Source organism: Microcaecilia unicolor, chromosome 6 (assembly GCF_901765095.1).
Source record: "Microcaecilia unicolor chromosome 6, aMicUni1.1, whole genome shotgun sequence".
Classification (NCBI taxonomy): Eukaryota; Metazoa; Chordata; class Amphibia; order Gymnophiona; family Siphonopidae; genus Microcaecilia; species Microcaecilia unicolor.
Genome location: NC_044036.1, coordinates 94,834,871 through 94,849,392, shown reverse-complemented (window position 1 = coordinate 94,849,392; position 14,522 = coordinate 94,834,871). Strand labels below are relative to the sequence as shown.

General features: G+C 45.1%; 1 protein-coding gene across 1 annotated transcript in view; it reads left to right on the top strand.

Moving 5' to 3' along the window:
• The window catches only part of CACNA1E (calcium voltage-gated channel subunit alpha1 E), a 786,482-nt gene that overhangs the window by 585,353 nt on the left and 186,607 nt on the right, over positions 1–14,522 (top strand). Inside the window, exon 20 of the mRNA XM_030206580.1 lies at positions 14,113–14,432. Within this exon, the coding sequence (XP_030062440.1) occupies positions 14,113–14,432 (320 nt within the window). The remainder of the gene's footprint in view (positions 1–14,112; positions 14,433–14,522) is intronic.

The window sequence follows — 14,522 nt, the reverse complement described above, 5'->3', positions numbered from 1 at the left end:
CCAAGCTATTGGGTTTTTTCCTCTGATAATGTACTGTTCCCTAAGTGAAGTAATCTGAGCTAAAGTGAAGTGAAGTGAAGTTATATGGACTGTGTTGAACCTGAGTTTGAAGTTATATGGACTGTTTTTGAACCTGAATTTGACTGTGTTGAACCTGAATGGTGCTCTGGGCTGCTAGCCTAAACAACCTGGAGTGAAGGGTGTTGTGTTGATTTGAAGCAAGAAAATAAAAGCTCTTACTTCTAAACATTGGGCTTTGAATGTGCCTCTGTGAAAGGAACGAGGGAGGAGGAAGTCCTGGGAGTTTGCAGGCCATGGAGCCAAGGCTCAGAGGAGCCAGACTGCTGTGGAGTGAAGGCAACAGTCGTGTGGAGGAAGAGGCAGCTAAGCAGGGACAAGCCTGGCTGGGTCCTGGATGGGAGACCCAGCTATAATGCTGAGGTGGCTAAACTCGAGATGGGCTCAGCTTTCCTAGCCAATGCTTGTAGGATCTCTTGCAGACTTCAGCCAAGTCGATGGCTTTAGGAGTAGCTGTGAGGAGGTCTCTTTGGCTTAGAGGCTGGATGGTGGATGCAGCCTCAAAGTTTAAGCTCAGTAAGTTTCCCTTTCAGGGCTCCTTATTATTTGGGGAGGACCTCAATAAGTTGGTTCGTAGCTTGGAGGAAACAAAGGTTCTGAGATTTCCCGAAGATAGTCCTAAGCCCTCTGGGCACAGCTTGTTGTCCGGTTGGGGTTGTGATTTTCATCATTTTTGGGTGAATAAACAGACTTTGACTCAGAGGTTCCATTTTTTCCAGAGGTCCCAGTCTTTTCAGGGAGCACGCAGAGGGGGCAGAGACTCAGGGAGTTCTTTCCAATCCCCTGCTCGTCCATCTCAATGAAGGTGTCTGGGCCTAGCCTCTAGTGCCTGTAGGGGTGTGTTTGGTGCAGTTTTACTGGGGGTGGGCCCAAATCACCTCCGACCAATGGGTTCTGGAGGTTATTCGAGAAGGGTATGCCTTAGAGTTTGCGCGGCCTCTCTCAGACACATTTCTGGAGTCCCCTTGTCGGTCTCGTCTCAAAGCGGGTGTCGTTTGGGAAACTCTGGAAAGGCTTCTCAACCTCCAGGCTATTTGTCCATTCCCCCTGTCGGCGCTCAGGCAGGGACACTATTCCATTTATTTCATTGTCCCCAAAAAGGAAAGCTCTTTCACACCAATTTTAGACTTCAAAGTAGTCAATCAGGCACTAAAGGTGCCCTCCTTGCTTATGGCAACTCTACGGTCAGTCATAGTAGTGGTATGATCTGGAGAGTTTTTGACGGCCTTAGATCTCACCGAAGCACATTCCGATCCGCCCCTTGCACCAGCAGTTCCTACGCTTTGCAATTCTCGGCCAGTATTTTCAGTTTCAAGCATTGCCCTTTGCTCTGGCGACAGCTCCACACACTTTCACCAAAGTAATTGGTAGTGGTTGCAGCAGCCCTCAGAAAGGATGAGATTCTGGTCCATCCTTATCTGGACGATTGGCTGATCAGAGCAAAGTCACACAGAGTGAGAGTCTTCAGGTCATGGAGAGAGTGGTCGATTTCCTCCAGTCCCTTGGATGGGTAGTAAATGCACAGAAGAGTCGGCTACAGCCATCTCAGTCCTCAGATTATCTGGGAGTGTGCTTCAACACTCAGAGAAGTCGAGTGTTTCTCACCCAAGACAGGATTCTCAAGTTACAGACGTTGATTCGTTGGTTTCTGCTGTCTGTGCGGGATTATCTGCAGGTTTTGTGCTCCATGGTGCGACAATAGATGCTGTGCCGTGGGCCAGGGCGCACATGAGATCTGTTCAATGGTCTCTTCTCTCCAGGTGGTCACCGCAGAGCGACTCACTCCTGCAAAAGTTGTCACTACCAGCACAGGAGAGAGGCAGTTTTCGCTGGTGGCGCCAGACGCCCAATTTGTCAAGAGGGATGTCTCCGGAGACCCTGCAGTGGATTGTGGTAACAACAGATGCCAGTCTTTCAGACTGGGGAGCTCATTGTCAGGGGCAGTATTCCCAAGGTCTATGGTCGCAGGAGGAGACATCTTGCTCAATCAATCTCTTGGAGGCCAGAGCAATACGTTTGGCCCTCCAAGCGTTCTGTCCTCTACTGAAAGGTGCATCAGTCTGCATCTTGTCAGACAATGCCACGGCCATGACCTATGTCAGTCGTCAAAGAGGAACTCAAAGTCTGGCTCTAGAGCAGGAAACGGCCCAGATCATGAGCTGGGTGGAGTGGCATCTGGAGGTTCGCGGCTCATGTAGCGGGAGTGGAGAATGTTGAAGCAGATTTCCTCAGTTGCACCACTCTGGATCCAGGAGGGTGGCCAGTCAGCAACAAGGTGTTTCGGATAATGATGGATCGCTGGGGTCTTCCGGTCTCTGATCTCTTCGCTTCGGCATCCAATTTGAAAGTCCCACAGTTCTTCATCCGCCAAAAAGACCCAAGGGCGCAGGGAGTCGATGTGCTTCTACAGCCATGGCCGTCGGATCTTCTGTATGCTCTCCGTGGCCCCTGATAGATCGTCTGCTTCAATGGCTGGAGTTGCATCTGGGTCATGTGAACTTGGTAGTACCTGATTGGCCATGCAGGCCCTGGTATGCCAATCTCTAGTGTCTGCTCATCGAGCCTCTTCTCAAGCTTCCCGGGGATCCCGACCTATTGGTCTAGTGTCCGGTGGTTCATCCAGACCTAGCTCGATTTTGTCTTACGACGTGGCTCTTGTGCGGGCGCAGCTAACTAAGAGTGGTTTTTCAGCAAGTGTTGTCTCCACTATGCTTGGCTTGTGACATCGGTTTACTTCTCTTAACTATATCAGGACATGGAGACTCTTTGAGGCGTGGTGTGCCGACTTGAAGTTCTCTCCCTTATGGGCTATGGTGGCTCAGATCCTAGAGTTTTTGCAGCAGGATTTGGAAAAAGGTTTAGCGTTCTCTTCGCTTAAGGTTCAGGTGTTGGCCTTATCCTGTTTCAGGGGGCGTGTTCAGGGTAAGTCCCTAGCATCTAATCCAGATGTCCGTTTTTTAAGGGGGGCAGGTCTGTTTTTTCCCCCCTCACGGGCAATTTTTCCTTTGTGGGATCTTTATCTGGTTCTCTCAGCTCTCTCTTGCACTCCTTTTGAGCCTTTGACATCCTGTACCTTGAAGGATTTGACTCTTAAAGTAGTTTTTCTGGTGGCCATTTCTTCTGCCAGGAGGGTGTCAGAGTTGCAGACCCTTTCTTGCCACGCGCCGTTTTTGGAGTTTGCTGACAACTAAGTGATCTTACAGCTGCTCCCTTCCTTTCTCCCCAAAGTTGTGTCGCGATTTCATGTCTCTCAGACCGTGGTTTTGCCAGTGTTGGGATCTTCTTCTGGCTCTGAGGAGCAGCATCGTCTGAAGTGTCTGGATATCAAGACAGTTCTCAAGCATTACTTGAAGATTATAGACTAGTTCCGTCAGAAGGCTCGTCTGTATTGATTGGGGAAGTTTGCAGGGGTTAGCGGCTTCTAAACCTACTCCATCTAGGTGGCTTAAGGAGATGAATGCTTCCGTTTACCTCCTGGTGGGTAGGTTGGTACCTGACAGTGTGAAAGCTCACTCTACTAGGGGACAGGCAGCTTCTTGGTCCAAACGTTGTCTAGTTCCATCATTAGAGATCTGCAGGGCAGCAACCTGGTTTTTAGTTGCATTCCTTCTTTAAGCATTACCGGTTGTCAGGATGCAGTTTTTGGAGCACAAGTTCTCACAGCAGGTTTGCTGGGGTCCCACCCATGAATTCTTGCTGCTTTATTACTTCCCATCAGTCAAAGTCTAGGCCAGTCCAGAAGAATGCTAAGGAAGGAGAAATTAGGCCTTATCTGCTAATTTGCTTTCTTTTAGTCCCTCCAGACTGGCCCAGAACCCTCCCATTCCTGTTTGCTGTTGTTGGTGTAGTATGGCAAGTTTTGGGCTATCTTGCTAAGGAGAGTCGTGTTGTCCATCTCCTGTTCTTAGATATTATTTTTTTTTAAAGTCAAAATGAACACAGCTTTGCATGCTTGAACAAGTTCCTGCAGTGCTGTTAGTGCCTTTCTGTTGACGGGCACACTTATTATATGGCACAGGCTCAGTGGTAGTCTGGTGCTGGTGGCTGCTCAGGTTCCCAGGTGCACAAAACGTGTCTATGTTTTTCTTCTGCTTTGGTACGATATACTGGATCTTTCTAGTCCTACCGAGGGCTCTTATTAGCTCACTCTGTTCAATCAGAATTCTCAGTCTCCACCTGCTGGAAGGCGTTCACAACCCATCAGTCACAGTCTGGGCCGGTCCGGAGGGACTGAAGGAATGCAAATTAGCAGGTAAGGCCTAATTTCTCCTTGTCCAACCCCTTTGGAAAAATGAACATAATATAACTCCAAGATCATACCAGCTTTGTATATAGAGGACACCTTTATGCCAGTATAGACCCATAAAAGGCATCTTATAAGATTATTTCACATGTAAAAGTATGTGCAGTGCAATTAGATGTGAACTTATATGTGACTTAGGTGGGTTTGATGAAGAGTTGATTTATGCATCAATTTTATAAAATATGAATGTACTTTATGCATTATCATTTACACCTGTGTTTTTACAATATAAATTAAAAATAGATGCCTAAGAGGCCTTCACATATAGTAATTTGGTTTAAAATAGGCTGGAAGGGTTTTGCTGCAAATGATTTTCAGAGCTCTCACTTCCTATACCGCCCAAGCTGACTAACAGATCTGGGCAGTGTACAAAACTAAACAACAAAGTGAAAACTGTAGTAAAAGAATTGTAATATAATGACAGGAAAGGTGGTATCACTCAAACAGTAGCAAGCACTCAGCGAGTTTAAGCAACAGGTCATGAAATGGTATAGGGCAGTGATGGCAAACATATGGCATGCGTACCAGAGAGGGCACGCGCGCCGTCGCCTCAGCCAGTTCCAGCCCACCCCGCCCTCTGAGCACCAGGGCCCACCTCGAAAAAAAGTCATACCTGGTCGGGGTTAAGGCGGCGTCTGCAGCAGCAGCAGCAGTGAAAAGCGTGCTGACTCGGCGCGCCTTCAGCCTTCCCTTCTGTCTCTCAAGCGCTGGTCCCGCCCTCATTTCCTGTTTCTGCAAGGGCGGGCCCACAGAGCTTGAGAGACAGAAGGGAAGGCTGAAGGCGTGCCGAGTCAGCACGCTTTTCACTGCTGCTGCTGCTGCTGCCGCCTCCGTCTTAACCCCGACCAGGTATGACTTTTAAATTTCGGAGGGGGGCCCTGGTACTCGGACGGAGGGAGGGCGGGCTGCTCTGGAAAAGCTTTTGTCTTTGACGCCATTGTTTTTCCTTGTCAGACCAGCCTGCATGTAGGGTTGCTGGTGTGGTTTCACTATGACAGCACTGCAGGATTAAATAAAACATCGTTCCGTTTGTGGGGCACAAAGATTGGCTACCACAGTAGTAGGAAAATGCTGATAGGAGAGAGTCATTGAATTAGCAGCATTCTGGTTCCTCCCATGACAACCCTGGAACTGGGAGGGAGGGAGACGGGAGGGACGATCCTGGCCCTGGAACTGGGAGGGAGGGGGGATCCTGTTGAACTGGGAGGGAGGTGGACCCTGGAACTCGGGGGGAGGTGGAGGGGGGAAGAGGGAGAGGGAGGGGGAAGAGGGGGAGAGGGAGGGGGACAAGAGGGAGGGGATGAGGGGGAGAGGGAAAGGGACAAGAGGGAGGGGGGATGAGGGGGAGAGGGAGGGAGGATGAGAGGGGGAGGGGGAATGGCACTTTGCGATAATTAGATTTTGGGTTGCTGTTTGGGCACTCGGTCTCTGAAAGGTTTGCCATCACTGGTATAGGGGAGAGGAGAGAAAAATTGCATGCAAAAACAGGGGGGAGGTGAAGGGACAGGAAAAGGAAAACAACTAGCCAGTGCTAATGATAATCCAGGAGCCTCTTCTGTTTATTATTGAAAAGCTTGTCTTTGCTCATAGTAATAAATATTAATTACTACTTTTGCCAACAAAAGTAGTTCAACCTCCATTAAAGATTAGCTTTACATGAATGTCGGCAGATAAAGACCAGCATAGCCCATCCAGTCTTCTCAGAAAGGTGGCCAGGGAGTTGTAGCTGTTGTTCTGTGTAGGTTACCCCCAGTTTTTGTCTTCCTGCAATATGACCTCCCCATTTTTGGTATAGGTTTGTTTGTTCATAACTGGAGGGGGGAGGGAGTAAGTGTCAGGATTAGATTGCATATATGTTTTATTTTCTAGATGCTTCTGAGAAAACAAGCACTGTTTACTTTTTCTCCAGCATTGCCATTTTTGGGCATTTCCCCCCCGGATTCTATGAAGGTCACCGAAATTTGCTCACAAAATTTGGGACACAATCCAGAGATGTTTGAGCAATAATTACTTAAGCCAATTTACACCAATTATTGGTAATTGACAATTATTTGGATTTTCATGTGCTTCTGCCAGCGCACTATTTTATATAATTGCACAAAAATATTGTGTTGCGTGCAACCCAAAAGGAGGTGTGGTCATGGAAGGGAGAGGCATGGGCAGGTCAGAGTCGTTCTAATAATTTAGTCATGATAATATTGAATCCTGGGGTTGTGCGCTCAATTGTGCTTCAGGATTTACACCAAGATCATTTGGTGTAAGTCCGCGCAGCTAAAGTTAGTCACGGGAATTGGCCCAAACGCTGTTCTATAAAGGGTGCTTGGCGGAAAGCGATTTCAGTGTGGATTTTTCCAGTGCGTAACTTTCGGCACCATTTACCGAATCCAGCCCTTTCAGTGCTGCAGCAGTTATCATCATAGTTTGCTTTGTAAACTTTGCCAAATTCAATACAATGGCTATACCCAGTGTACCTGAATATAACTCACCTAGAGCTACTACTGAAAAAGGTGTGAGCAAAATCCAAATAAATAAATAAATAAGAGCTGGGATAGTCCCTGAATTCCTGCCTTCACAGTACAGAGTGTTTTGTGTTTGGAATTCAACACTTATTTCTACATTCACCTCCTCTTCTCCAATCTCCCCTCACATATACCACATCCTCCCTCCTCCTCTCAGGATACAGCCATCACTCACAATGCAGCCAGGATTGATCCCTGGTCTCCCTTTCTTCTGTATGTACACTGCTACATTATTTCCAGACTTATTTGTAATGTTCAGGTTCCTTGAGATTTCTTTTTCCATTCCCCTTTTGTGCATCATAAATGGCATTGTCTATCCTTCTCAGCTTATCTATATACAATGGTGGTTTGAAGTCCAGGCCCTATCAAAAATGTATCTGGACAACAAGCCACTATACATCTTCCAAAGAGAACATTTTTGATGGGCTCTCACTGATGGCATTGTGGGCCTGTTGTGTGCTTCCCTGAGCAAATCCCTCAGTCAAACTAAATTTCAGTCCATCTGCTTAGCATTTTCTCTAACCATCAGCTCTTTTTTTCACAGATTTGTAAGGATTTTTCTCTTCTTTGATTATGTTTATTTTTTCTAATTTTATTTTCTAATTTCTTCCATTTTCTCTAGTATCTTTTTCCCTTTAGACACTCATTCAGGAGAAATTAGAAAAATAGGTATTTGCACCTGTTCTGTTGTGTACTTGACCACCTTCTCTTTGACATAGCTAGTTCTCCAATGTTCACGATCAAGGTAGTCACACTTTTATAGCATGTATGGTCTCCTAATTTATGGAGTGTTCGAGGACTTTACATCTGCATAATGGCAGTGCAATCTCTGTTCATCTTTGTCATTGTGACATAGATTGAACAATATGCACTGCTACTTACCCAGGTAAACAGATTTTTTAACCACAATACCTCTGGGAGCTTGTTTTGTTCAAGAAAGTAATCAACATGCGTAGATTTAATTTTTAGAACAACATAGGTTGTCCCCTTTTTTTCACTTACCAAATAAATAAATAAATACAACAGATTCAAACATCTTACAGGCAGACTTCAAAGAAAAACAACATAGACTGCTTTCCTTCAAAAAATCTGCTTCCAGCACATTTACAGCAATGTAGGCTGCCAAAATTACCCTCCGATATTTCAAGATCCATACGTATTTCCTGCAAAGATAGTTTTACCCTAGTTTATAGTCTCTCTCTCTCTCTCTCTCGCCCTTTTCTGGAACTTCTAAGAACCTCATCTTATGTGACACTCTTTGACCTGTGCTCAGGGCTGGCCCGTCTACTTGATGAACTAGGCATTTACCCAGGGCAGCAGAATTTGGAAAGTGGCACAGCTGCGTCAGTCGACATGTTTGTGATCATCATCTCTGCATCCTTCCCCCAAGGTATTCTGCACCCCTTCTTTACCCCTTTGCAGCATCACTGGCATGCCAGTCAGCTTGCTGACACACCACTCATCGTGCCCAGCGTGGGGCCTGGAACATCTGTGCCTGCTGAAGGCCCAATGGGTATTGAAACCCTCTGAACTTCTTGTTTCAGAAGGTGCAGGACTCGGAGGGCCTTGCGCATATGCAAAAGCTCAAGACCTCAGGCCAAGCATAACAAGTCTTGTGATAAGAAAGTGAAGGGAAGCTGTTGACTACCTTGGGGGAAGAGTGGAAATATGCTGGACACCATGAGAAGTGGGGAAATAGGGAAGGAGATAGATGCTGGCCACCATGAGGGATGGGGGAATATGGAAGGAGAGAGATGCTGGATAATAGAAAGGGGAATAAGGAAGGAGAACGTTTCTGGAAACAATGAGGGGGAGATAGGCCAGGGAAGGGTACAAAGTGTAGTACATTTAAAACAAGTCAGAGAAAATATTTCTTCACTCAGTGTGTAAACTTTGGAATTCATTGCCAGAGAATGTGGTAAAAGCAGTTAGCTTAGTGGGGTTTTAAAAAGGTTTGGATAGCTTCCTAAAAGAAAAGTCCACAAGCCATTATTAAGATGGACTTGGGAAAATCCACTGCTTATTTCTAGGATAAGCAGCATAAAATGTATTGTACTATTTTGGGATCTTGCCAAGTACTTGTAACCTGGATTGGCCACTGTTGGAAACGGGATGCTGGGCTTGATGGACTTTTGGTCTGTCCCAGTATGGCAACACTTATGTTCTTATGTGTAAGGGGAGATCCTAGACATTGAGGAGGAAAGGTAGGGAAGGTGACATGCTAAATATAGGGGATGGGGTGGGGGAAGGCCTTGACCCACTGTGGGCTGGGGGTGGAGATGTGCACCTGAAGGTTCTGCTAGGGGTTCAGATACCCTTGGGCTGGCCCTGTCTAGGCTCTATTATTTCAGAAAGGTTTTCCTATTTTTGCCATGAAATCTTACACAACTATCCCCCTCCCCTCTTTAGGGTCACTTCTTGCTGGTTATGGGCCCAGTTGGGAGCATCTCAGTGTTTTCTATTTAGCTAGTGGCAATGGCTGGCCTTAGGGAGTTTTAAGGGGGGTTTGGACAGATTCCTGAAGGAAAAGTCCATTGAACATTGTTAATTGTTTTTGGGTGGAGGTGCCAGGGTCTTGAAGCCTGGATTGGCCGCTGTCAGAGACAGGATGTTGGGCTTGATGGACCCTTGGTCTTTTCTCGGTATGGCGGTGCTTATGTGAGTTTGTTGTGCTTCCCAGTAGTCTGTTTTCATTGAGCACACAACTCCCTTTTCTACCTATGTACATTTGATTTCAGGATGTCTTTTTGAGGCTTTTGTTACTCTTGGGAAGTATCTTTTAAGCTTGCTGAACCACTTCATTGTGAATTCAAAATTACCTACCTTTGAAGAAAGGATAATTACTGGTAATTGCTCTCTGAAGGTTGTATTTTCATGGATTCCTACAGCAGGCTTTCAGTTCATTTTGGAGGCATTTTCAGACTGGCTACTCTGCATAAAATCTGCAGCTTTTTCAGCCATGAATTTTGCAGCTTGTTTTTTTGCACCTGCTTTCTGTGTAGGTAGATTTTGCATGTGTAGACTTGAAAAAATACAGGTCCATATTTAAACCCTGCAGTTAGAATATTTTTAAATGCTGCTTGCAGCATTTAAGTCATTGGGATGTATTCAGCACTGCTATACATGTAGTCGGTGGTGCTGAATATATACATCTGATTGCCAAGCAGTATGTATAGCGGTGGAAATCAGCCTAAATTAAACCACTTAGCTATATGAATAATGGCTGAAATTCCAGACTATCGGTACACTTGTGTACCCTCAACTACCCCAGCCCAAAGGCTCTAGGTAGGCCTCTTACCCCCTCCCCCCCCCCCAGGCCTATCTTCTAATCTCTGGTGGTCCAGAAGGTTGTTGGGAGCAAAAGCACAGCCTCCTCACTCCTGCCTCTAGCAGCTGGCCTTACAAAATAACTCACTATAATAAACTTGGGTTCAAAATAATTTATCTTTTTTTATACAGTATATGCACTATTTGTGTATGTACAATAACTGTGTGAATATATGTGTATATCGTATTGTGGGTTGGTTTATGTAAGATATGTGGGGGAAGTGAGATGAGGGTGTCATGAATTAACATATACCTCCTTTAGGTTCAAAGAAATGTTGTATTGTATGTTCTATTATCTATGTATTGGATGGTAATATGGAATGCACCATAATGTATGGGCGAAGGTTTGAGCTCAAGCCTAACAGTATTTAATGTGAGTAGTTTATGACCTATACATATTTATTATAGATATATGCATACACTGGTGATAAAGATCTACTTGGGCTCAGCTGTATGTACATACACAAATATTAGGAGGCGGAACATCGTATGTGCAATGATGGTTCCATTGTGACACCACCACATATTCCTCTTGGGGATATAATGGGTGTAAATGGTATGGTCTGAGCACATTTAAAACACTTTATAGTATTTATAGCAGTTTAAAGTACATATATAAAAAAAGATAAATTATTTTGAACCCAAGTTTATTATAGTGAGTTTATGGTTTAACTTGGTTTGTTGGATTTGTTCTTCCTGATTTTTTGTAACTTACAAAATAGCTGCCACAACCACTCGTGGCAACTTGCAGTACTACACACAGTACTGCAAACTGCCACAAGAGGTTGTAGCAGCTATTTTGTGAGGCCAGCCACTAGGGGCAGGAACAACGACCCTCTGGACCACCAGGATATGGAAGGTAGGCCGGGGTGGGGGTCCTTCCTAGAGCACTGGGGTTGGGGGGTAACGTTATGGCTGTATTTAAACTTAGTGCGGGCAGGAGGGAGGGTGAGAAGGAAGGAGTGGGCCAGGAGGGGGATTGTGGCAGTTTAGGAGATTTTTAAAGTTATGCGGGTGCCGGTCCGATATTCAGTGCCAGCACCCACAACACTAAGCAGCCTAATTTAGGATGCTTTTGAGCGGTCTTAAATTAGGTCACTTAGTGATGCGGGTGCCGGTGCTAAATATTGCCAGCACCTGCATAACCCCAGGCTCCTCCCTAACCCCACCCCTAGTACTTCCCCTGACCTGCCCACTTTTTTTGTCAGGGGTCAGAAGCAATATTCAGCAGTTTAGTGCTGCTGAAATTCGGGGGTTGAGTGGCCCCAGGGGATCTAAATCTCTCTGAATATTGGGCCCCAAATGTTTAGGAGAGACCATCTCAAATGTGCAACTCAGTGACTACCAAGGCAGATTTTGCCCTGGTATCTTAGCTGCTGGCAGAAAGAATGGGGTGGAGGGGATCAGAACCACACTGTCCACAGAGGTCTGTCTATTCTCTAGTCAGCAGGAATCAGCAATCAGCACTTCATGCCTATTCTCTTCTCCTCTGTTGGTTTTCTTCTTCAGTCACAATCAAGCGTGACCTGATTTGTGTAAGTTTTAAAATGTATTCATATTGTAATGTGTGTGGGGGGGGGGGGGGGGGGGAGAGGGAAAGGCAGTACATATAGTTTGCCTACGGTTCAAAATGTTAATTCTGCCCTGCTTGGCATTACTGAGATAGTCTAATGACCAAGGTATACACAAGCTTCCAATTTTTATACGAAAATCCAATCCTGCAGCTCACCGGCTGCAGGTATACTTTTACTTATGCACCAGATGTAACTCAAGCGTCACCCAGCCGTCTACTAGTGGAGAAAAAAAGGCCTCAGTTGTTCCACCCAGCCAGCCAATATATTCAGCTATAAGTTTATTTGTGCTTGAGCGTGCGCTGAAAAGTCCAAGTGACAAACCGTGCACAGGAAAGGACACAGAATGCAGACAAACCTTACTGTGCACTGCAAATAACAGACCCATGCACCAGAAATGGCAGAAATCCTAACTGTGCACTACGTCTCGATAGTAGTATTCCGGTGGGGCAGCCCCCCAGCATTTATCTGGAGTGTCTCCAATGCCTCCAGCGCTGTGCTGCTCCTATTCACCGCCACATCAGATCCACATAACCCCTGATAAATGCACGCTTCACGGGAGGTCAGCGCTCGTCGGCATGTATTAGCTCTAGAATTACCACAATTATCCAAGTAACAGATGGAGCGATCATAGTACCAAAGTAGTCTATAAGTACTTTCAGTAATGCTATATTAGTGCTGTGGAAAATTCGTGAACAGGGTACTTACTTATTTTACAGCTGCCATTAAACATATACATGCTTTTGAATATTGATTCAATAATCTTCATATGTTATTTTCTGATCCCACACAAAGGGCTCCTTTTACAAAGCCACGCTAACGATTCCAGCTCAGCAAATGCGACAAAGCCCATTTAATTCCTATGGGCTTCATCACATTTGCTGCACCAGAATCGCTAGTGCTGCTTTGTAAAAGGAGCCCAGAATCCCACAAAAATGCCTCCCTTAGTTAAACAATGCTCATATTTCTAGTCCTACTGAGTGAAAACACTTTTTAAACAGTCAGTTTGCAAAAGAAAATCACTATTTATCTGCCTAAATGGCTATGAAAATCATTCTCTATAGTTGCAACTTTTCTTTAATTGAACAGAAGCTGACAAGAAAAGGTTGGTCAAAAATGAAGCTGAACAAGTTTGAACTCTAAGCTTGGGAATTTAATCAGGATGAATTACAACCAGTCAGTGATTCCCCTTCCTTCATTACTGTGAATTCATGGAAATACTACCTTCAGAGACTGAACTTGCTGATAAATAATTGTCCCTAAACCATATTGGAAAGTGAGATCACCACAGGAGAAGATTAAAAAGGGACTGTAAATAATTTTAAATAGATGATTATGAAGAAGGCTAAACATTCAGGCTAGATTTTAAGTGGCCATGGTACTTTGCTTTATGCATATATTCAGAAGAACTGACAGTTTAAATGGTGCCACAGAATATATATGTAAACAGGGACCACATCAATTAGCCTATGCCTAAGTTAGGCCTGCTCTTTCTCTGGTCCAACATGCATAAAAGTTATACACAGAGTGGCAGAATTTTGCTGTTCCACATATAATTTAATTCCCACCCTGGTCTACCCTGATCCCACCTCCCATAAGATTTATTTGTAGAACCCACAATACTCCTACACATAAAATTATGTATAGGAGTAGCCCATAATTAAACAATAAAAGAATGTGGTTGGGCTGTCAGTTTTGGGGGGGTCTCATTACTTGCCTTTCCAAGTCCAAGCTCAAGGTGTGTTACTTGCAGTTACAGTGGGCTTTTCTCTCTCCTAGGGGCATACAATATAAGATGGACCTGCAGCAATGGAAGGTGATGTGACTTACCCAAAGTCGTAGGAAACAGCCAAGATTTGAATGTTGCTTTTCCTGATTCTCAGTGTGGCACTCTAACTACTAGGCTAATTTTCCATTTTTCTGTTTCTTGTTACAGCATATGGTTGAGTGGAACATGCTAGGACATTGGCTTGATTTACTGGTTTAATATTCTCAAAATTTCTAGGTGATGCACAGTGATTTAACAAGTTTGAAGATAATAATACAGGCAAATAAAATTTTTCTTTCTCCTTTCTATTTTGCTTCTGTTCTCCCGTTTTCCTTCTTTCTTCCACTGCAACTATTCTGATCCACTCTTTCCCCATCTTCTTTTACTTCCATCTCTCGTGTGGATGGTTTTGGGGGTTTTCCTGTTTTTCTTTCTGTCCTGCACTCCTTCCCCTTGTCCCATGTCCTTCCTCTTTTTCTCCATCTCTTCCATTTCTTTTGTTCTTCCTTCTTTTTCATCCCCTCCCCCTCCCCCTTTTTTATGTAGATCAAATGATCTGACAGCTGTTGATATGGGATGCATGGATGCCGCTGCAGATGTGAGCACTGTTGATGCCCTCCATCCCCAAGAGCTGGACAAGGTGAAAAACAGCTGCCCATCTAAACAAGACTGCCTCAGCTTAAATACCAGTGAGCACGCATTGCTGAGCAGGTTCCAGACAGAGATGGGTGACGGGAATCCAAGCAGGAGGAGCGAAGCTGACCTTTCCTCTAGCACAGCAAACACAGAACACGCCACGGAGAGCACCAGCATCATTATAGACCTCCCAGGCATGGGGGTGCCAACCGAATCCACCGTGGTACAGAGTGAGGATTTGACTCAGTCTCTTTGTCTCTCCCTGTTTCTAAGAGCATTTCATTTTCTCTAGGTCATTCTTTCCCTATATCTCCAAGGAA